Below are 23,583 nucleotides of genomic sequence, written 5' to 3'. Positions count from 1 at the left end.
CACGTTTCCCTTTACTGATTCGTCAAGCTCTACGAACATGCTTCTTTTCCCACACATATGGTTACTTGCTCCACTGTCAAGGTACCACTGATTATCCTCGCCTTTATCTTGGCCCTTATAAGCCAATAGCAAGGTACCATCTTCTTGACACCTTTCTTCAGCATAATTGGCTTTCTCTTCGACTTTATTTTTGTTAGGGGCTCTACATTCAGAAGCATAATGTCCAAACTTATCACAATTGTAACACTTGATTCGTGACTTGTCATACCTTGAATTCGGATTTCCTCTCCCACGACCTCTGTTAGAGCTTTCTCCTCTCTGGTTATTATTGTTAGGCCTTCGTCCTTGTCCATATCCATATGCACGCCCTCGTCCTTGTTCTTGATTATAACTTCGCCTTGATTAGTTGTGTGCATTTTCTTCTTTTCTTGAATCAACATGTGCCTTGAAGACTTGCTCCACGATCTCTTCCTTCTTCTTTTTCTTTTCTTCATAAGCTTGCAACGAACCAAGAAGTTGCTCTATTGACATGGCCTCCAAGTCTTTTGTTTCTTCGGTAATGGTGACAATATGTTCGAACTTTGGATCCAATGATCTAAGAATTTTCTCCATAATTCTTACATCATCTAGCTTCTCACCATTTCTTTTTAGGTTATTAGTAACCGTTAAAACTCTCGAAAAGTAATCGGAGACTAGTTCACCTTCCTTCATATGTAAAGCTTCAAACTCTCCTCTCAAAGTTTGAAGATGTACCTTTTTTACTTGATCTGCTCCCTTGTAAGAGATCTTGAGCTTCTCCCATGCTTCCTTGGCTGTCTTGACTCCGGAAATCTTCTCAAAAGTATCTTCATCTAATCCTTGATATTTTAGATAGAGAGCTTTCTTGTCTCTCTTCCTTGAGTCTCTCAAGCTATCCTTTTGAGCTTGAGAAAGACTCTCTACATTCTCTGGTTCGGTGTGGCCCTTCTCGACCACCTCCCAGACATCATGTGCACCAAGGAGAGCTACCATCCTTAAGCTCCAATTGTCATAGTTGCTCTTGGTGAGCATCGGGACTTGAAAAGGAACTCCAGTATTTGCCATTTCTCTGAAGATCTTATGGCTCTTGATACCACTTTGTTGGGAGGAAACTTTTAAAGGCTAGAAGGAAGTGTTTAAGATTGGGAGAGGTTGGAAGATTTTGAGAGAAGGAAAGGCTTGTTGTATTGAATGCTTCTAAACTTTTTGGCTTGCATCCAAATGATACAACCATCCCCTATTTATACTAGTGGCACCTCCTTAACCAATGGTTAGGATCTTGCCACCACAACATTCATCTAAGGGCTATAATTCATTCTCTAGAACTTTTTAAAACATTCCTACAATTCTAAACTTTTCTAGAAACATCTTATGGATAAACATCTATAAATATTTTGTACATCATTCTAGAATCTTTTAGATAAGATTTTCTAGAATTCTATTTGGGTCTTTGCTAATATTGGACTTTTATCTTTTAAGCCTAACATACAAAATCAATTTATATTCCAACACTTACAAATATGAAATATAAATAATATCTAATACATCGAATAGTCCTATCAAACGGTAAAATGAAGTCATTTCTACAGTTACGTAGTTTTGATTTTCATTTTGATTTGAATCTCTTGTCCTTTTAATTTTTCATAATTCATAAGATTGGTCATTGTTTAGGACAGAGACCTTACAAGATCACTAACTAAGAAAATCACAGCTGTTGACAGATTAATTGATGATGTGTAAAGTTGGGTGTGTGTAAAGGCATGAGGTGAATTTAAAGTTGGGTGTGTGTAAAGTTGGGCGTGTGTAAAGGCATGAGGTGAATTTAAAGGAGGTAGGGCACGTGATGATGTGTTTCTAGAAGTTACTGTTAGTGAATGCACGTGATGATGGGATATCTCAGGAATTAAGTTAATCGAATCATTCGAATATCTCATCCGTTCAAAAAGAGTTATTCAAAGCAATTTTAGATTTTTTATGACAGTAGCCTAATAGAAAAATATTTAAATCGAAAATTAAATATTGTGATCGTTAATTTCGTGTTATGATCTGCTCCACAGATGGAAAACAAGCTTAGAAATTAGGCATGGAATTTAACATGGTTAAACCTAGCAATTTCAGATTTTTTATGACAGTAGTCTAATGGAAAAACATTTAAATTGAAAATTAAATATTGTGATCGTTAATTTCGTGTTATGATCTTCTTCACAGATGGAAAACAAGGTTAGAAATTAGGCATGGAATTTAACATGGTTAAACCTGCAGTATTCGTTCGCGGCCCAAAACACAGTGAAAGTTTAATTACTATGCTGATTGATGATGTGGTCAGAAAAAATTAAACCAAGTAGCTGCTTCATGATCTTAAATCTTAATCGAAATCCCAACATGACTGAATTATCATGTGCAATTGTGCATTGAAATCTGAATGATGACCTTACAATACATTACAAGCTCTAGGAGATGCTTATATTTCTTGTCGTTCATCTTCTGGTATGATATTCCTTTTGTTGAGTTCTGATTGCATTTTAGTCTTACATAATTTTGAGTGTTATTCCATTTGTTGAAATTCTGTAAATTTTTCTATATAATTTGCTAATGTATTTAATTAGAGATGACAAAAATATTCATATTTATAACTATCTGCAGATAAAATTCATCATAAATAATAAATAAATAATCTAAATAAATATTTGTGAATAATGGATATGAATATTTTTTTATCTACTTATAAATGGAACGAGAATGGATACAATAGTACCCAAATCCATAAATATCCACTAAATAATATTATTTAAATATTCATATTTAAAATTTATATTTTTTATATTATTTTTAATATTTTTAAAAAATTATCATTAATTACAAGTTCAAAAAATAATATCAACTGTTTATCTTTAATATACAATAGTATCTTTTTTTTAATTTTTAAAATAATTCATAAATATTCATAAATATTTATAAAATTCTTGACATCGGATTTTTATTTGACGGGGCAAACACAAGTATCTTACTACATGCCCTGAGACTCCTATTACAATTCCTAAATGTATTATATTTGCTCATGGGCTTGTACCTGTTGTTCACACCTTAAGATGTCTAATTATTCATCGTGAGATTATATAGTCGTGAACATCAACATCTACACATTATTATTTTTTGTTTCTTGTCTTCATTAAATATCGTTGCCGGATAATGGATATCAATGTGGGTAAGAAATTTGTATTGGCTTTTCATACACTAGGTGTTGTCTTTGGTGATGTTAGAACAAGTCCATTATATACACCTTCAGTGTTAGGTTTTGAAAGGCTCCTTTTGTCCTATTAGTGGAAATGAAGACATTCTTGGATCATTATTACTTGTCTTGTACACTTTACTTGATTCCATTAGTGAAGTATGTTTTGGTGGTTTTCTGTGAGCCAATGATGATGGTGAAGGTATATATATTGAATTGAATATTCTAAAATAAAAGCTTTTGATAGTTATGTCCTCAATCATATTTATTCTAAAACCACTGCAGTTGGTACCCTTGATCTGTCCTCATGCTAAGTTTCCATCACCTGACTTGAATCTACAAGAAAAGTTATTATTATCTACGGAATATTATTTATGAAAATTTTTCCGTAGATAACATTTAATTATCTACGAAATATTATTTATGAAATATTTTCCGTAGATAATATTTAATTTTCTACGGAATATTATCTACGGATATTTTCGTAGATAAGTTATCTACGGATATTTCCGTTTGTAGGTAAAATATATTTTTTTATCTTTTTATTTTTATTTATTATAAAATAATTAAAATATTTAATTTAACATTATTAAAAAAAATAATCATTATAAAGTTTATTTTTTTAGTTTAATTATTTATTATAATACTTTTTATTTACCAAAAAATTATTTTTAATTAAAATATATTTTAGAATAATGAATTGCTTTAACTTTTGTGTACCATATTTAATGGAAAACATAAAGAAAAGATGAATTCAGTTTTACTTTATTAAATGTAAGAAACAAATTAAAGATTGAATTTTTTTAACAAATAAAAACTAATATAACAATTAATAATTTATATTTCTATTTATATTAATTATAAATATTTCTTATATTATATAATAATTCATATAATTTATTTAATATTTTTTAAGTTAAATTTGATTCTCTTATTTTTAAAAGATTTATAAATTTATAATTTGTAATTTATAATTTACAATTTAAAATTTAAAATTTAAAACGGATATTATTATTATAAACATACAAATTGGAAAACGAAAGTCCCGCATTTCACTTCCCTAATCCCTAATCCCTAACTCTGCATCTCCTCCTTGAAGCACCTCCTTGAAGCACCTCCTTGAAGCACCTCCTTCTTGAAGCACTCTGCATCTTGGCGGCACTTCTTCTCGGTAAGTTTGATGTTCCAGGTGGAGTCGTGTGCAGTGTGAAGTAATATTTGCATTTTTGTGGGTCAAAATCAAGGAACTCTCATGCAAAATCGAATAGCATTACAATGTTTCACAAATATCTTTTAGTTTTTAGGAGTCAAGATACCCATTCACTAAATTACAACTTCCCCCTTTCTTATTTTATGCATCTCAATGTCCATTTATGCCTTCTAAGATGTTAATTAATTTTATGTTTTACATTTCAGTTACATTTTCAGTTACATTTCAGTTCCTAACTCTCTTCGAACACACCACTGGTCATCACGGGCTCTCTCCTCTGCATGTAGCTGCTGCCAATGGTCGGATCGAGGTTGTTCTTGTTCCTGTTCCTTGATTCCTTTGTCTTGTCTTGTCTCTGGATTTCAGTGGTGTTGTGTTTTTGTTGCTTTGTGTTTTGATCATGCTGGTGCTTTCTTAAAACAATAAAATAAATAAAAAAATTGGGCAGGTTCTTTCAATGTTGTTGGACAGGTCTTCCAATGTTGATATATTGAATCGCCAAAAACAGGTGCCTTTCTTGTCTCTGTTTATCTTTGCCTGCAATTGAACTCTTTTAAGTTTTACTACATGTTTGGATAAACTTCTTTACAAACATTTATAAGTAAATATAATAAAAGTCTTGTTGGATACAAACTTGTAACAACTTTCAAGAGTTTATTATCTGCTAAAATTAAAGAGCTTTTTTTAGTAGAGAAGATTTTAAAAGAAGTCCTAGTTTGTATTCGATCGGACTCTAAAGGTCTAATTGGATAGATTTCTGCAGAAAAGTACTTTACGAAAAGAAAAATAAGAAAGAAAAGCTAAAATTAGTTTATGCATATGCTAATTTGTAGAAGGTTTTTCTTATTAGCTTCTGCAAAGTCTTATTTTTAATGTATGCATAAAATAGTTTTAGCTTATAGAGCTTCTTATTTTTCTTATGGTCGTAGATAAATATATCTTGTCTATTAATGTTTATGTTTTCTGCTGTCTCAATGTTCATATAGAAAACTATAAATAATTACATCACAATATGTATTAGTTTTTCTTTACTATTGTTTCATCTTGCAATTCTTTTTATTTTTAATTTGTAGCAGAGCAGCTACCGTGAATAGTTGAAGCTGAAAACAAGATTTGAATCGCTTCAAAGAACCCAAAGGTAAATGCAGGATTCAATTACTTTAATATTGTATTTATCCCTGTTACTATAGAAACATTAGGACTAGGCTCTCTTCCATAAATTGTATTATTACATTATTACATCCAAATGAACATTTATAATTGGTAACTTTCTCTGAGAATCACACGAATGAGTCCAGCATACTCTGGCAATTCGATAAAAAAAATAAAATTGGCCTCTTATGTGAATATGATAATTCTTTAAGAAACACCTTTTTAGTTTTGAGAATATGTAGTATAGTGAGGGTGAAGAATTTATAGGGGAGTACAACGAGGGTTGTGGCGTATGGATTATTATATGCAATGTAGTATGTGTGATGATGTATTCATTAGAACCTATGGCCTAAGACAGAAATGGAATCTGCTTTTTTCATTTCACAGCATTAATGTCTTTTTCACCGAAATCTCTGCAATCAAACACAAACTATATATTTAATTGGTATTCTTGGAAAACTTTGACCCTCGTATCTGTCTGGAAACAAAAAGAATGGAGTTACTATCATAAAACCTGCCAGGTTCTTTGTATGTTTAAAGCTATGCAATATAAATTGTTGTAAACAGAATGGAAAACAAACCCTTTCCACCTCTCTCTCTCAACCCTTGAAAATAATTTCTTAGATGGGTCCCACTCCCCAATGCCTCCAAAATTTGGCATACCTCACGAATTCAAATGAGTTGGTACTCTTCTTTTGTTCTTTCTGCACTACCTCTCCTATCCAATTCGCTTAATACTTAATTAAAATTGTAATTTCATAGCCAATAAAAAACCAGACTATCAATTTATACTTAATTTTCTAGTTCAAAGCCATTAAGCTAAAAGTATGGAATCATCACCCTCAGGAACTAACTTATTCTTTGATTTCCTTAAGGCATTTGCACGTTTGAGTGGTGTGTACGGTGGAACTTATATGCTGAACAAGCAAAAATGCAAGGTAAGTTTGTGAAGATACTTTTATGTTCAGGAAATTCAATTACACTATAATTACTTGTGGTAGGACAGTTTTATCTTGTATGAACAGAATCAAATTGAATTTTGATGTTTATCTTGTCTGATACTATTTTTTGGAACTATTTTGAAGCAGTTCATTTGTCCTTATTAGTTATTCTGTTCTCTTTTAATTTTTATAACTCAATCATTCCCTTAATTTGTACTGCTCCAATTCTTGAAGAATCCATGATATACAAAGCAAAATGCTAATAAGTACTCCTAAAATGAGTTAAGGAAATAAAAGTAAAAAGTATGTAATGTAAAAATCATTTATACTTATTTTTTAAATAATTATAAGAATTTATTAAATGCTTGCAGTAGTTGGAAAAGATTCAGACTCACATTGAAGCTAATTTCATTGAAGCCCATTCATTTGGAATAGAACCAGTGAACCAATTGTATGCAAAATCTCTGTCCACATAAGGAAATTTTTGGAAATTCTAAAATCAAAGAGTCACTGAACTATTTAAAATGTTTATATCTGGAAAGAAACCAAATCAATTTCTGAAAACTCATTACAATTTTTTTTCAGTAAGAAACTATAAGTAACGTATTTAAGTTGCTCATATACTTCTTGGAGAAAAGGTAGCTTAGCCAGTTGAGGTGGGAGTATGCTAGGTAGACTAAGGCGCTTGAGAGTCCTAAAACACAGAAACAGTTCATCAATCTTAAAGGGGATTCATTAAGTTGCTCATACACTTCTTGCAAATTTATGTTGACATTACTTATTTATATGTGGATTTAGATAACTGTATCAGGAAATTTAAGAGACAACACCACAAAAACACATAGCCCAATAACTTCAGAAAAGAGATATGAAATAATTTGGTAGTCATACATACATCTTCACAACATGACAGACCGTATAAAAAACTGCAATCACAATCAATGCTTCTCTCTGATTCAGCTGGTGGTTCACGATTGGAATGAAAACTGCAATCACAATCAATGCTTCTCTGTAATTCTGATAATGATGATTGGAACCAATAATGTTTCTTTTTTTTTTTTATTAATCATTTCTCACATTGAGACTCAAAATCATTTCAGGGTGACTTAGGATATCTGTACCTTGATCTGTACTGAAGAAAAGGAAAGTATTGTAGTTGTGCTCACTTTGCAATAAAAGGAGGTCGCAGGATTTCTCAAACAGAATACCAACTTTTGGTATGTGAAAATTTCCATTCCCAATTTGTTAATTTGATTGAGGCATCTAACCGGAAATGATCTTAAGTTCTTTTAGATCATGGTAGTACAGTGTTAAACATTTTTTGGTGATTTCAGCTGTTAATATAGAATAGTGTGACAAATAGGTCAATCAATGTACATCTTTGGATGTTGCCAAGGTGGGAGAACTTATAATTTTATTTTTTCTAGAAACATAAATCCTCCAGATTCCAGAATTGTCATTTTTAACTTTCTAGTTGCACAGGGGTGTGTTGTTTCTTCTTAGTATTATATATGGTGCTAGAAAGAATAGTAATTTCCACTTGCTACCTCCTTAATTAGTCCTTGATATACCTTTAGGATAAAACAGGAGCCCTCCCATATGGTATTTTTGCCAGAATTGAACCTAAGAACAAATGTTTAAGAGATCCAAATCCTTTTGACTCGAATTGACACATGTTGGTTACAATTGGGTGTTGGAAAATCAATGTTTAATAGCTAAATTAATGTTGGTTACAATATTCAGGATCATGAGAAAGTAATATTTAGATTGATCACTATAAAAGTATTAGAATTAGAAGAAACCAGAATTTGTATATAAATCACTATCCATTTTTATTTGTACATATAACTTTAAGTGTGCAGGATCAATGTTGTTGATTTCTCACAGTCCATATCCCTCTTTTGCACATATACTTTAGTGATAGGAGGCTTGCTGTTCAAGGAGGCCAATGTGGAATAATCTGATGTTCATGATATTAGAAATGGGGAAAAAAAAAACTGGTGTGTGATTCTGATTACATCTCACTAGACGGACATCATGTAGCTTCTGATTTTCCCATCAGTTACGTGCAGTAAGAGTCCTTGAAAATGCAGTTGTTATAAATTCGAAGGAAAGACTTTAATGGCTACAATGATGACATATTCCTAAATTTGCCCATTGTTTCCAAATGTATATGTACATAAAACCTCTTTGAACTTGTTTAAAAATTTATATTGAACCATGTTGCATAATGTAACAAGACTGCTATTGATACAACAGAATCCAAGTCTCCCAAGTTCGCATGTAATCCACAAATAGGAGAGACGAAAACATCCAATAGCACTGCTACATTTGGTCATGCTGCCAGAATAAGATGTTCAAAAGTATCTCAACTTGGAATCTGTGTTCAAGAAACCGCAAGCACTCCTCCCGAGTCTCATTTTATTAAGGTAAAAAATTTCTTTGGACAAAGTTGGTATGCATTTCTTTTTTAAATTACAATCAATCACAAATAATGAATAGCTTTAACTTTTGTGTACCATATTTAATGGAAAACATAAAGAAAAGATGAATTCAGTTTTACTTTATCTAGATGATATATCCATCCACATTTTCATCACCCCAGAATTTGTTTTCTTTTTTACTTTTGTTTTGTGTCTTTTGTGAACTTGATTGCAATTGTTCAGTTTTGTTTTGTGCATAATGTCAATATCTCATTCTCGCAGTTTCACCTTCTAAACCAGAGTACTATTCTTCATCGGTTTCCTCGTATATACAACTCTTCAGGTACTTATACAATTATACACATTTTTTTTTCATTATTGTTATGCAATTTTTTGCTGCATTTTTTTTTATTGCATTTTGTTTTCGAGTTTTGTTGCTGGTGCTTGTGTAATTGTGTTGATTGTTGAAGTGGATTTTATTTTATTTATTTTATTTGATTTGAATTGTTTGACTGTTTTGAATCTGAGTTGCTATTAGATATTTTGGTGCTGGTTTTCATTTTTAATTATTGTTATGCAGTTTTTTGTTACATTTTTTTTTTCTGATTGGATCTTGTTTTCGAGTTGTGTTGCTGGTGCTTGTGTAGTTGTGTTGATAATCGAAGAGAAATTGTTGTTTTTTTTTTATTTTTTTATTTTGTTTTAATCTGTGGCGAATCTGAGTTGTTAGATATTTTGATGGTTGGATCAAAATTGGGAAACCAGAATTGCCTAATTAAAAATAGGAAGACCGGAATTGTTTTATAGGTTAACTGCACATATACTTGCTACATGATAGGTATTTTTCTTCCCTTTTCTTGTGGATTTTCTTTGGTGGTCTGCCATGAACTTTTTCAATGCAAAAATACTTTTCTCTTTTTGGACCACTAGGATGCCATTTTACCAATCTCAAATTTGCTTGTTCATGTCAGATTTGTGAATGTTCACTGTTGTTTGCTCGACTAGAAGTGCTTAACATATATTTGTGGAAGCTAATTTCAAATATGTGTATATTAATAATGAAGTACTGTACGGAATTACTATGGTAGCCTGGTTTGCATAATTCCAACAATAGTATAATATAAAACATGAAATAATAGTATAATATAAAACATTAAGATAGCATTGCCCAATTGCATGGGCACATGGTTCTGAATGACTTTAAACTGGTTAAAAACCAGTTTACCCCAACAGATTTGAATATAGCGTTGGTATGCAAAGGGCATATGACAATATATTTAAATGTTATTAATATATAGAAGATGAATTCCTTTCCAACACCTTTGTCTTTCCATGTTCTAATATATTTATGTTATAAATATACAGAACATGAATTCTATCCCAGCAAGTCGTCAATGGATGTATGATAGAATGTATATGGGGAGAAGAGGTTTAAAGGAATCTTTTGTACACGGGGTTGAAGAGTTTATAAGAATAGCTTGTCAACAACAAAGCTATATTAATGAAGGGAAACTTAGATGTCCATGTGCTAAATGTCAGTCCACAAAGATTGATGGTGTTCATACTGTGAAGGTTCACCTTTTCAAGTATGGGTTCATGCCGAACTACTACATTTGGACTGATCATGGTGAAGAGATGGAAAATGTTGACAATAATCTCATAGGTGCTTCAAGTATTGGTATAAATGCGACCGAAAGTGAAACCTCTAACTCAATGCATGATATGATGTGTGATGCTCTTAGGCAACATGGGGCATTTGACATACTAGAAAATAATAACGTGGAAGAGCCTCCGAATGAAGAAGCACAAAGATTTTACAATCTTTTATCTGAGGCAAATTGTCCATTGTATGAGGGATCATCATAGTCTAAGTTATCAATGTGTGTAAGACTTTTAGCATGCAAGTCTAATTGGAATGTTCCCGATGAATGCGTCGATTTTATAACAAAAATGTTGTTGGATGTGACTCCTGTGAATAGATGTTTGCCCAAAAATTACTATGACGCTAAAAGATTAGTGTCAAAATTGGGACTGAGTGCTAGAAGGATAGATTGTTGCATACAAGGCTGCATGTTGTTTTATGACAATGATTATGGGAAAAATGATGGTGCATTATTGCAGTGCAAGTTTTGTCATATGCCAAGATATCGTGATCGCAACACCGGATCAAGCACAAAAAAACTAGTTCCAGTGAAGACGATGTTTTATTTGCCAATAATTCCAAGCTTACAACGACTGTTTGCATCAATGCAAACAGCTGGGCATATGTGTTGGCATTATCAAAATAGAAGTACCTCTGGTGTTTTACGTCATTCCTCAGATGGTGAAGCCTGGAAGCACTTTGATCGAGTGTATCCAGATTTTGCAGCCGATCCTCGCAATGTACGACTTGGTTTATGCTCAGATGGGTTTAATCCATACATTCAATCAACAACTCCACCTTATTCTTGTTGGCCGGTAATTGTAACCCCATACAATCTTCCCCCTGAAATGTGCATGACAAAACCATTTATGTTTTTAACTTGTCTTATACCTGGTCCACGAAATCCAAAGGTAGCTATTGATGTGTATCTAGAACCATTGATTGACGATCTTAAAAAGTTGTGGATTGGTGTCCAAACCTATGACATTTCAAAGAAGCAAAATTTTATGATGAAGGCAACATTAATGTGGACTATTAATGACTTCCCTGCATATGGCATGTTGTCTGGTTGGGGAACTCAAGGTAAATTGGCATGTCCACATTGCATGGAGCATTCTAAAGCCTTTACATTAGAGAATGGCGGTAAAAATTGTTGGTTTGACTCACACCGAAGGTTTTTACCCACCAATCATGCATTCAGGAAGAACAGAAAAGCGTTTATAAAATGCAAGGTTGAAACTGATGCGCTACCACCTACATTGACACCCGATCAAGTTTGGCAAAGAGTTAGGGATTTACCTTTAGTAACAGAAAATCCTAGCTTGCCTAGGTTACAAGGATACGGGGAGTCACATAATTGGAGGAAAAGAAGTATATTTTGGGATCTTCCTTATTGGAAAGATAATATTTTGAGACACAATCTTGATGTGATGCACATTGAGAAGAATTTCTTTGATAACATATTGAACACTGTTATGAATGTCAGTGGTAAAACGAAAGACAATGAGAAGGCACGGATGGACCTAACTTTGTATTGTAGTCGACCTGACTTGGAAATGAAATTGCAACTGAATGGGAAAATGTTAAAGCCAAAAGCAAATTACACTTTACCTATAGAGGAATCAAAGATACTTTGTCGCTGGATAAAAGAACTCTGAGTTCCGGATGGTTATTCATCCAACTTGGCAAGATGTGCTGATGTCGAAAAGGGAAAGATGCATGGCATGAAAAGCCATGACTGCCATGTTTTCATGGAGTGTTTACTTCCTATTGCATTCAGTTCATTGCCAGTGCATGCTTTAAATCCACTAACTGAAATAAGTCATTTCTTCAAAGACTTGTGCTCTACCACATTGAAGGTTGAGGATTTGGATAGGATGGAACTAAACATTCCAATTATTCTTTGCAAATTGGAAAGAGTATTCCCCCCCGCATTCTTTGATTCAATGGAACATCTACCTATTCACCTTGCATATGAAGCACGACTTGGTGGTCCAGTTCAATATAGGTGGATGTATCCATTTGAAAGGTACTACAATTATCATACTATTGTGTATAACTAGTATTGTTCAATGTTTATGAACCCTAACCTATTCATATAATTTTATAGATTTATGGGAGATTCTAAGCGATCAGTGAAAAATAAGGCGAGGGTTGAAGGATCGATATGTGCATCTTACATACACCGCGAAACAACTCATTTTTGTTCTCATTATTTCCACAACTCCACGTTGTCATCGCAAAGTTGTAGAAATGAATTGGAAACTGAAAGTGATAGGTGTCCATCATCGTTGTCCATATTTAATCAACCAGCTCGTCATTCTGGGAAGCAAAAATCTCATTGGTTAAGCCAGCAACAATGGAAGTCAGCCCATGTTCATGTTTAGATCAATTGTACAGAAGTTAAACCATATCTTGAGTCAGTATTTTCCAACAATTGATTTTGTAGTATAGTAAATCAAACTTTCTTTTTGAACTGACCTCCTCATTCATATTTTTTGATAGTTCATTCCTACAATTAGAACAAATAAGTGAATCAACAGCTCCTTCTCGCATACATGATGATTTCCCCAAGTGGTTTAAGGATCATGTACGTAGCATAAAATTTATTTTACTTTAACATTACTTATATAAAACATAACAAATACTTTGTTGAATATTGTAGGTTTACAATGAACCTATAAGCGTCAGAAACCAACACTTGAGAGAATTATCACTTGGTCCGTTCATCGAGGTTAAAGAATGGCACACTCTATATGTGAATGACTATAAATTTCATAACCATGAATGGAGTCAAGGTAAAAAGACAATAAATAGTGGAGTTTATGTCAAAGGGCTTACTGAAGGAGGTGATGATGACTTCTATGGGGTCATCCAAGACATATATGAACTAGAGTACAATAGTTCAAGTTCTCCCAAGAAAGTCATGTTATTTTATTGTGACTGGTATGATCCATCACGAAGAGGTACAAGAGTAGATCCCAAATATAATGTTGTCAATATTCGCATGGATAGAAGATATGTGGCATATGATCCATTTATTATTGCTCGTAATGTAAGGCAAGTTTATTATGTCCCATATCCAACATCACGAATAGATAAACGCGGTTGGTGTGTGCCAATTAAAACAAAGCCTAGAGGTCGTATAGAATGTCATGTGAAGGACGATGTACCGTACCAAGTAGACCAAGTGTCACATGTCAATGAAGTCATAGAAGTAGAACCTATTTTAGGCTTCCAAGATTCACAAATTCTTGTTGAAGAAGAAGATGAACCATCCGAGATACAACCAGTTCATTTGGAAGAACATATTCAACAAGGGGAATTTGAAGACAATGATTTGGAGCAAAATTATGATGATGAAGAAGGAGAATTTGAAGACTATGATTCCGAAGAGGACAATGAAGAAATGGAGATGGATAATGAGAATTCTGATTCGTCTGACTAGGATTATATCTATTATAGAAATTGTGAGTAGGCAAATATCATGTTCAATTGTAACATCAATGTTTAATTAATATTTATATAAAACCAATATATATTGTTTCTCGTAGTAATCACTTGATATTTGCATTGTTTTAATTGCTACATAGTATTTCCGTAGATAAGTTACCTATGGGAATTTCTGTAGATAAGTTACCTACGGAAATTTCCGTAGATAAGTTATCTACGAAAATTTCCGTAGATAACTTACCTACGGAAATTTCTGTAGATAAATTACCTATGGAAATTTCCGTAGATAAACGTATCCGTAGATATATTCCGTAGATAAACGCATCCATAGATAAATTCTATATCCGTAGATAAAATTCATAGATAACGTTATCTACGGAAAATTTTCCGTAGATAACGTTATCTACGACCTTATTATCTACGGATTTTTTTCCATAGATAATCCGTAGATAATTATCAGTTATCTACGGATTTTCATCATTATCTACGGATTTTTTCCGTAGATAATGCTGATTTTTCTTGTAGCGCTACTAATGTGTTCCTCTCAAAAGGGTGGGACTATAGTTCTAGCACAGGTTCCTAGAGCCAATAACCCTTCTTAGGATATTAGTCACAATAATAGGTAAACTATTAGAGATGATAATACCCTTGAAAGGATCAAACTCTAGGTGAGGCCTTCATAATAACCAAACAAGATGTTCATCAAGAAGGTTATTACTACTCAACCTCTGACTTATCATAAGTTGCACTCAAGTCCGGGCGTAGGACCCCACTCATAAACATTTGTGAAATTGTGCAAGTGAAGTGTGTGAAGGGAGCAATCTTACACTATCCAATCTACAAAACACTACACATATGATGTAGAAAATAAAATTCTTCTACCCTAAAGTTCAAATTACACAATGTATATTTATAAATCAAGCAAATAATACAAACAACAAATAAGAGACATAAACAAAAAAATAATTAAAATAAAATAAAAGTGAGATAAACATTTTTTTTTAAAAATTATTAATTAATTTAACTAATTATTATAGGCTTGACTCTCAAAAATAGTCCCCAGCGGAGTCGCCACCAATGTTGTTTTTTTTTACGGAAAAACATTGGAAAAACCATAAGATAGAAAATAGCCTACGAAAACCAAATTTTGAGTTCGGGAGTCGATTACGTGTGAGGAAGGTATTAACACCTCACAACGTTCATCCTAAGACGATTATCTTTAATTAATTAAACTAATTATTTATAATTTATAAAATATTTATCTCACTAAAATGATTAAATATATTTTATTTAACTAATTTAAATTATTGCATTGAAAAAAGGTTAAAATTATTATTGTTATATAAAAAGGAGGATAATATATTTTTTATTTTTTGGCTCGACAAGATTTATTTCTTGCTCCTACGTATCTTCATGTGTAATGAAGAATCAGAGTCACGTAGTTCTTTGGTAGAAAATATTTGTGTATTAACATTTTTTAATTAAATTTTATTTTTGTAAAATGTAGGATTTTTGAACTGTCTCAGCTCATTCACCCTAAAAATATAAAATTGACTAAGGTGTACACCAAAGTCAATTCAATAAAATTTTAATTATAATTATTGCTAGAGAAGTTATGATGTTAAAAAATTTATTAATTGGACATTTTCTTTTTTTGGAGAAAAAATTTAAGGATAAGCTGTCACAACTTGTACTTTAAATTCAAAGGTTAAAAAAATGTCATATCTAGTTAACCATTCCTCTAATAAAATTTCTAATACAATAATTTCAGATATTTACATTAAATATTGTAACATTATATTTTGATATTTAATCACATTTTGGATTTAAATAAAGACTAATGACAGATATTATTAATATAAAAAATAATAATAATAAAAGAAGTGAGTTCAATGTACTCACAATTGTTTGTGACAGAAGTGGTAACTTGCTAGTCTCTTCCTTTGGGTTCTCTCTGGTCCAAGGTGGAGATGTGTGGGTTTGGGGTGTGTGTAGTTGTGTTTTGGGAAGGCAAGGTCCGCTATTTATAGACTTTCAGGAGGGACCGAAACGACCCGTTCTGAATCCGGAACGGCCTGTTTCGGGGTTGCAATTTTACTCACAACGGCCATTTTCGGAACGGGCTGTTCCAATTTCGGAACGGCCCGTTCTGGGCTAGAATATAGAGGTCATTTGGTAGTTTGGGAATGGCCCGTTCCGGGCTAGAAATTATAGTTCTTTTTTGAAGGTTGGAACGGCCCGTTCCAGTTTGGGAACGGCCTGTTCCGGGCTAGAATTTATAGTTGTTTTTGGAAGGTTGGAACGGCCCGTTCTGAATCCAGAACGGCCCGTTCCCGCCTAGAAATTTTAGGGCTTTTTCTGAAGGTTGGAACGACCCGTTCCAGTTTTGGAACAGCCCGTTCTGTGCTTCTAAAATCATATCAAAATTACTAAATTACCCTCCATAAAAATATAAAAAATGAGGTGTTACATTTGCCTTCTATATTTTTGTCTTTCTTATTCTTTTTTGTACATACCTTTTTTGCTATTTTTTTAAACAAAAATTGACATTTCTCGGACGAAATTGGGTTACTACACATATACATAACACTTACGACTTGTTTGAGTAAGTTTCTTACAATGCACTTATAGGAGAGAAAAATATGAAAGCAAAATGAAAGGAGTTTCTCCATAAGTTAAAATTAGCTTACTCATAAGCTAATTAGTAGAAGCTATCTTTTATTGACTTTTCCAAAGTCTTATTTTAACTTATGCATAAGCTATTTTTGATTTATGGAGAAGCTTATATTCCTTTTTCTTCCTACTTTTCTCTTTTAAAAGTGGTTATAGAGAAACTTATCTAAACATGTCCTAAGGGTCTTAGAATATGGGTTTAGACCTAATTCAACCCTGCAAAATCGGCTTGTATGATGAGGGTTTTCTTTTCACTTATATACTATTTGTTTGTCCTTTCTCTAATCTCTTGGAACTTGAGTTTTTTTCAATACATTCCCTCAAGTCTAACACTATTAGACTTGGTGTATGGATAAATGGTGAGTAACTATTTTTAATGATTAGGACAAACGAGACTTTAGTTTTATCCAATACACCCCCTCACGCAACACTTTTAGGCTTGATACATAGATAAATTTGGTGGGTGACCCTATAAAGTGAGTCTAGGATATTTCTGATACCACCTTAGTATGTGAGTTTAGGCCTAATTCAACCTTACAAAAATGAGACAAAGATCATTGGATCCTTGTGTATAAAAAGTAGGAGTGGCAATGAATCCATTTATTCATCATTCATCATCCATTCGATCCATCAACAAGTAAATTTATTCAATTCATCAATTACAATAAAAATAAAAATAAATTGGATTCAATCCATTCATCGAATTTTATGGATGGTTACTGATTCATCCATTACTTTTTCAAAATCCATTGGGTTAATATGAGATATTTATTGGATTGAGATTTAAAAGACTATTTTAACATATAAAAAAATCTTATGAATTTTAAAAGACTATATAAGAAGGAAATGACTTAAAAAGAAAAAAGTGAAAAAATATTTCAAAAAATATTATTTAATTTTTAAAACATTACTTTTATGGATGGATTGAATATCCATCCATGAAAAATTGTTGATGGATGGATTGTATGCCTTTTTTTTTATTACTTTAAATGGATTGAATTTTATGTAAATTTTTTCATAAATCTAAATAAATTAATGAATTATTTTTATGAAAAGTATTTAGACTCAATTTGTTATCATCAAAACTTTATGAAAATAGACTTTTATGTCTTTGGTTCTAACATTGTTTCATATGTAGTTTTATATTTATTTCTTTTTATCCTTAAAATGTTTATTAAATTTCTGTTTTACTAGTTTTCTTACATAAATTAGAATGATATTATACTTTCTTTTGTTTATCTTCTTTCTCTCATTAGCTCATCCAACACACTAATCAACTAGTTGATTGTCACTCTTATCTTTTTCATACCTTTTTTTCCTAGGTAATGCTCACATATTAATGATAGCTTATAAATCCTTAGTCTCATAATAAGTGACATCCTAAATTATTTTACATAGATAAAAAAGTTAATAATAGATAAGAGAGAATATTGATTTTACAAAATTAACCTTATAAATAATTTTTTTATAGAAACAATACAACATAAAAACATCTCTCTATATAATATTATCAGTGGTATAAATAGAAAGGAGATAATTAATATTGCATTGAAAAACTAACAATAAGATTCTTATTTTGTGACTTATTTTTTCTTCTAAAATAACACTTATTATGAGACAAATGAAGTACTACATTATTCTTTTTTAATATAGTATACAAACAAAAAATCTTAATCTAATAAGAAAACAAAGAAACTTAATCTTTTTTACTTAAAAGAAGAATTTAAAATAATCATATTTGTGGTTGTATGTATCATTTATATATACTTATGAGTGTAATAGGCTAGTAGCATGATATCATAATAATTATTCTATTAAGGAATCAGCGCCCATAATAATGAATTGAAATCACATAGTTTCCTTAATCTTCCTTATATGCAAAAGAAGACTACATTGAGCAGTTAAGGTTAAATAAAGTGCATTTGTAAATTCATAAAAAAAAATAATTAAATACAATGTCTAATATTATTTTTGAATTATAAAAAATTGTCTAATGTTAAAATTAATTTTTAATTATTAAATATTATTTAAAAAAATTCAATTATAAAATATTTAAAAATAGACTAATATTTATTTTTTTAATTAATTTTTAGACAATAAATAAAGTTTAAAATTAAATATTAATTTCCTGAATAAATATTTAAAAATGAAATGTTGCTTATGTGAAAATTGAAGTATTATATCCAAACAAAATAGTTTAAATCCAAAATTTTGAAATTACTCCATCTAAATAAAATATTTAAACAATAAAAGAATTTCAATTAAAAGTAAAGAATTTTAAATTATCTAAAATTTTAAAATTCCTTACCCAGACACAAACTTACATATTTTGAAGAGTGCGCAAGCGTTTTAGTTTTTTTAAAACACAATTTTGAGTTGTTTTCCATAAGGTAAGAAGTAAGAATAAAAATGTAAAATTATTGAATTTAAGAGAAGGGTAATTATGACTTATGAGCCATATAGAAGGCCGAGTCTACTACACTAGTAACAGCACAGACGACGTCGTATCATAAAACCGAAAGAAGTTCATATACCTGACTCGAGGTGCTCGTGTAACGGATCGTTACTTGTGAATATTGAAGAATCTCCATCATCGCAAGAGCACATAGGCTTCTTCTTGTTCATCACTGCAGAAACTAAAGAGGTCAATTAACTTTGTATTTTAATTTTTGTGAACACCAATCCTTCACATTTCTTATGCTTTGAGTTTGGGGTTTTCGCATCATTCTTTTCGTATTCTGTTGCATCCTTGCCGATTAGCCATAGCTTTCTAATATAAATGAAATCAGAGAACGAAAATTGATGCTTGTGAATGTTTATTGTCTCTGATTCTTTTGTTCTTTTATGTCACGTTTTGCGAAATTACAGTCGGTTGATTATGCGTGATTTAGCAAGTGTGTTATTATTATTATTATTATTATTATTATTTTCTCAAGGATTGGAATGATTTAGATTATGTATTAGGTCATTGTGTGTTCAATTTTGTGTCAGAATGAATTACCGTTCTTTTTTTTTTTTTATTTATATAAATGTTGGAGGAATTATCGCATGTGTTAAATTGTGTGGATAATACGTGCATCTCTTGTGTAATGCAGCTGAGCGTAGCAGATATGGAATGTGTGGTTCAGGGAATTATAGAGACTCAGGTGAGGTTCTGTTTTCTTTGAAATGTTAATTGCTCTTTCTTTGAACTATATGGGAGATGTTATGGAATTAAATTGATTTGGCTTAGCGTTCGTGTTCGTGTTGGTCTCTTGCTGTTTGAAGTTTTAGATCTGCTCTTATAGTTCATTGTGCTTCATGTTAATGCCAATGCCATAATCTCCATTTTCCCTTTTGTTTTAAGAATGTTGACCATGATTTCTCATGTGTTGCTTGCGTTTAGTATTTGAGTTCTACCCATGAAAGGTAACTTAACGTTCTAGTAATCCAAATGGCGTGGCACTAAGGCAAAATATTGCGTAGCCACCTGAATGAACCCCTTCCTTAAAATAAATACAAAGAAGAAAACTTAAGTCCATAGAAGAAATGAATTTAGAGCCTTTTTGGTTACATGATTAGAAGTGTTTTTGAGAGCTTTTCTACTTAAAATAAGGAGTTTTTTTTACAATAAAGAATCTCTCAAAAGCACTTCTAACTTGTATCCAAACATGTTTTCAATCAAAAGAATAAGTTTCATATAATTTATGTCACATTATCTGCATGGTTTGAGTAGTCCCCCACACCTTGGGTGTGTTTCCTTGAATGTGATAATCATTGTTGAAATGCAGAGTGGAACCATATTGAAATATATAAAAAAAAATTGTTTATTTTAATCCTAAATCTGTCTGTAGTGCCATACCAAAGGAACTATCAAAGCAAGTTGCTGGGGTGATTTTTATAGTTCCTTTGGTTGGCACCTTCTGTTGATCTTTCTTGGTGAAGCAACAGTTCCCTGTTCCCCTCCTTTATCTTTCCACTTTTATTAGTGAGTTGTCACCGGTCACTAGTGTACCCTTAACTCACTTTGGATGCTTTAAACATGTGGTAAAGGCTTAACTGCAAAATTCTGCTTGTATCTTTACTGTTATGCATTTTTTACTAAATAAAGATGCATGGAACTTCTTGTTTCCTTGCACAAGTAGTTATAGTATTTCTATCATGTTTATCTGATAAAGGGTTGATCATTTATTAGCAAAAACTTATTTGAAGCTAACATCCAAGCTTGAGAAGCTAACATATAGAACCAATTATTCAATTATCTGAACATGTCAATGTGGTACGCAAATAATGACCTGTTGTAAGCTCCATAGAATCAATTCTATTATCACAAGATGGTATTTATTTGAACATTTGCATGCCATGAGCCAAAATATTTTGTTATTTCATGGAAGTATTCAAATATCACACTAATAATCGAGTATAATAAGTTTAATATATGAGAGTATAGGCTTAGCATACATAAATAGTCAATTTTTCTCACAGTTTTCAAATACTAGGATTTCAAATATTCAAGATAAATTGTGTTAAGATAATCAAGATATGTTATGTTAGTATTACATTTTTTCAGAAGGAAACTTTCTGTGGAAAGGCTGTGTGAGACAACCATGGCAATTAATGTTTTGTTATCTTTTGCAGCATGTTGAGGCTCTAGAGATTCTTCTTCAAGGACTATGTGGTGTTCAGAGAGAACGATTGAGGATACATGAAATATGCCTTAAGAGTGGTCCACATCTGGGTGAGTGTTTTATTTGAATATTTTGCTATTTTGTGGCCAACAATATTTCCATTTTTGTTGTTATGGATTTATGCTATGCATTGACCACCAAACAGTAAACAAAACAAAACATTTTGATGTGACTTGGCTCCTTGAGCTGTGTTATTTTGTTCCTCAAATGTCCATCAAGTGTAGTCTTTAGCATTTCCTGTGGACTATCGTACAAATGGCATGCTTCATGCTCCTTTTACGACCTATTATGCTCTTTTGTATTGGCTTTCAGATTACATCTCATGGTTTCGTTTTATTGTTTCTGTTCTCCGAAGAAATTTATGTTTGTCCAAGATGAGGGTTATTCTGTGTTGCATCTTCAACATAGAGAAGAAATGTTTTCAAATCTAACGATTCCCTCTAGTTTTTGAATTTTTTGGTGTAAATTTTCGTTTTTTAAAAGTATATCATTTTAACCTTTCTCCAATTAATCATGATTATATGGACTTTTTCTATAGGTACTGTAGCCTCAGAGGTTCGACTCTTGTGTGATCTAGAGCAATCTGAACCTTCATGGTAAATCAATTGCAACTTTACTGTTAATCACTTGTTAGAAATTTTTCCCGCAACCATATACACATTTAATGTGCTTGATGATTTGTTCAGGAGTGTTAGACATGTAGGTGGTGCAATGAGGGGTGCAGGTGCAGAGCAAGTTTCTGTTCTAGTTAGGTCAATGGTGGAAAGCAAAACAAGCAAGAATGCACTTCGCTTGTTTTATGCACTGGGGTACAAGTTTGACCATGAGCTGCTGAGAGTGGGATTTTCCTTCAATTTCTACAGGGGTGCACAAATCACTGTGACGGTTGCATCAATCAATAAAATGCTGAAGCTGCACGCAACTGATGAGGCCGTGCCAGTAACACTTGGTATACAGATGGTTGAAGTAATAGCACCCGCAACTTCTGAAAACTATACTGAAGTTGCTACTGCTATGTCATCCTTTTGTGAATACCTTGCACCGTAAGTATCTTTTTTCTTTCTCAATTGCATATTAAGAATCTTTTATACAAATCTTTGCACTGGAGGAATCTTAATATATTGCTAGTAATTGGGAGGTGTTACTGTTTTGTTAATTTTCCTTCATGCTTGTTTTATATCACTCAGTCATGATTGTTTAAGGTCTTACTGTCATATTAGAATTAAGGTTTATTTGGATAAGCTTCCTCAAAATCACTTATAAGAGAGAAAAATATTAAAAAGAAAATCAAAATAAACTTCTCTATAAGTTAAAAGTAATCCATGTATGAGTTAAAAATAAGATTTTAGAAAAGTTATATGAGATAATTTCTACATATTAACTTATGTACAAACTTTAATTTATGGAAAAATTATTTTATTTTTTCTTTTTAATTTTTATTTCTTAGAAGTACTTCTGGAAAAGTTTATCTAAACACACCTTTAGTTAACAGTTATCACCTCTTATTATTTTCCTTGACATAGATCATTGGTATATGTGACTGTTTGGTGTGAAATTCCCAGGCTTCTCCACCTGTCCAAACCAGGCGTTTCAACCGGTGTTGTTCCTACCGCTGCTGCAGCTGCTGCAGCTCTAATGTCTGATGGTGGGGGTACGACGTTGTAGTATGCCTGCAATGTTATCTTTGTAAACACACTTGCTTAAATGCAATAAAGAGACTAGAACATGTGAAAATTGACATTGGAACATGCCTTCTCATTGCTTATTTGCTTTATGATCGATCATATACACGCGCAATTTGATTGTTCTAAGCTGTTTGGGAGTAGAATAGTGTAATGCTTTAATGATAAGAAAAGAAAAGAAAATATTAGTTTTAGGACGTGAGTGGGTTGGGTCTTTATTATTTATTTTCTTATTGTACAATGGTGACACTGAACTTATAACCTAAGACTTTGTATAAACTACTTAATTCTCCCACTAAGCCAACCTCTGCTGGATTGGTTGGGTCTTTCCTTAAACTATCCAAGCCTGAACTCCAACTTTGGATTATTTTCATCAGATTTCCAAAAATATTTTTTTTTGAAGATAAAGTAAAGTTGTCCATCAAAGTGCAACTATTTTGACTGTTCTGGACATATTTTATTTGACATTGTTTTTGTTATTTTAGTATGGAAG

General features: G+C 31.9%; 3 protein-coding genes across 6 annotated transcripts; 2 read left to right on the top strand and 1 right to left on the bottom strand.

The window, feature by feature from the left end:
• Nucleotides 1-402: 402 nt before the first annotated feature.
• Nucleotides 403-1,083, bottom strand: LOC145958918 (uncharacterized). Its single transcript, XM_083076589.1, has one exon. It carries the CDS (start codon nt 1,081-1,083, stop codon nt 403-405), a length of 681 nt encoding a protein of 226 aa, XP_082932715.1.
• A 3,175-nt stretch (nt 1,084-4,258) lies between these two features.
• LOC109807360 (mediator of RNA polymerase II transcription subunit 18) lies at nt 4,259-23,219 on the top strand. Of its 4 annotated transcripts, XM_083076587.1 has the most exons (13): nt 4,261-4,418; nt 4,664-4,767; nt 4,906-4,965; nt 5,534-5,595; nt 6,485-6,547; nt 7,651-7,767; nt 8,810-8,979; nt 9,256-9,316; nt 19,837-19,887; nt 21,359-21,458; nt 21,947-22,004; nt 22,095-22,451; nt 22,971-23,219. In XM_083076587.1, exons 9-13 carry the CDS (start codon nt 19,852-19,854, stop codon nt 23,071-23,073), a joined length of 654 nt encoding a protein of 217 aa, XP_082932713.1. In that variant the 5' UTR covers nt 4,261-4,418; nt 4,664-4,767; nt 4,906-4,965; nt 5,534-5,595; nt 6,485-6,547; nt 7,651-7,767; nt 8,810-8,979; nt 9,256-9,316; nt 19,837-19,851; the 3' UTR covers nt 23,074-23,219. The 4 variants fall into 4 exon arrangements, 3 of the variants coding, with proteins under 3 accessions (XP_082932712.1, XP_082932713.1, XP_082932714.1); XR_014434484.1 differs by lacking the exons at nt 19,837-19,887; nt 21,359-21,458; nt 21,947-22,004; nt 22,095-22,451; nt 22,971-23,219 and adding exons at nt 10,339-13,034; nt 13,121-13,236 and having other exon boundaries at nt 4,259-4,418; XM_083076586.1 differs by lacking the exons at nt 19,837-19,887; nt 21,359-21,458; nt 21,947-22,004; nt 22,095-22,451; nt 22,971-23,219 and adding an exon at nt 10,339-13,068 and having other exon boundaries at nt 4,259-4,418.
• LOC114916466 (uncharacterized) lies at nt 12,331-19,054 on the top strand. Its single transcript, XM_083076009.1, has 4 exons — nt 12,331-12,644; nt 12,726-12,990; nt 13,065-13,205; nt 13,281-19,054. The coding sequence occupies exons 1-4, from the start codon at nt 12,331-12,333 to the stop codon at nt 14,061-14,063; spliced, it is 1,503 nt and encodes a 500-aa protein (XP_082932135.1). The 3' UTR covers nt 14,064-19,054.
• Nucleotides 23,220-23,583: the final 364 nt, after the last annotated feature.

Source organism: Cajanus cajan, chromosome 6, assembly GCF_000230855.2.
Source record: "Cajanus cajan strain Asha chromosome 6, NIPB_CcT2T_4, whole genome shotgun sequence".
Classification (NCBI taxonomy): Eukaryota; Viridiplantae; Streptophyta; class Magnoliopsida; order Fabales; family Fabaceae; genus Cajanus; species Cajanus cajan.
This window is presented reverse-complemented; position numbering and strand designations above follow the sequence as displayed.

What these genes read in the sequence shown, in the direction of transcription:
- LOC145958918 (XM_083076589.1), bottom strand. Translation starts at nt 1,083, where the DNA reads ATGGCAAATACTGGAGTTCCTTTTCAAGTCCCGATGCTCACCAAGAGC.
- LOC114916466 (XM_083076009.1), top strand. Translation starts at nt 12,331, where the DNA reads ATGCATGGCATGAAAAGCCATGACTGCCATGTTTTCATGGAGTGTTTA. An exon ending in TGGATGTATCCATTTGAAAG is followed by an intron (nt 12,645 to 12,725) that starts GTACTACAATTA and finishes ATAATTTTATAG; the next exon opens with ATTTATGGGAGATTCTAAGC. An exon ending in AACAATGGAAGTCAGCCCAT is followed by an intron (nt 12,991 to 13,064) that starts GTTCATGTTTAG and finishes TTGATTTTGTAG; the next exon opens with TATAGTAAATCAAACTTTCT.
- LOC109807360 (XM_083076586.1), top strand. Translation starts at nt 10,852, where the DNA reads ATGTGTGTAAGACTTTTAGCATGCAAGTCTAATTGGAATGTTCCCGAT.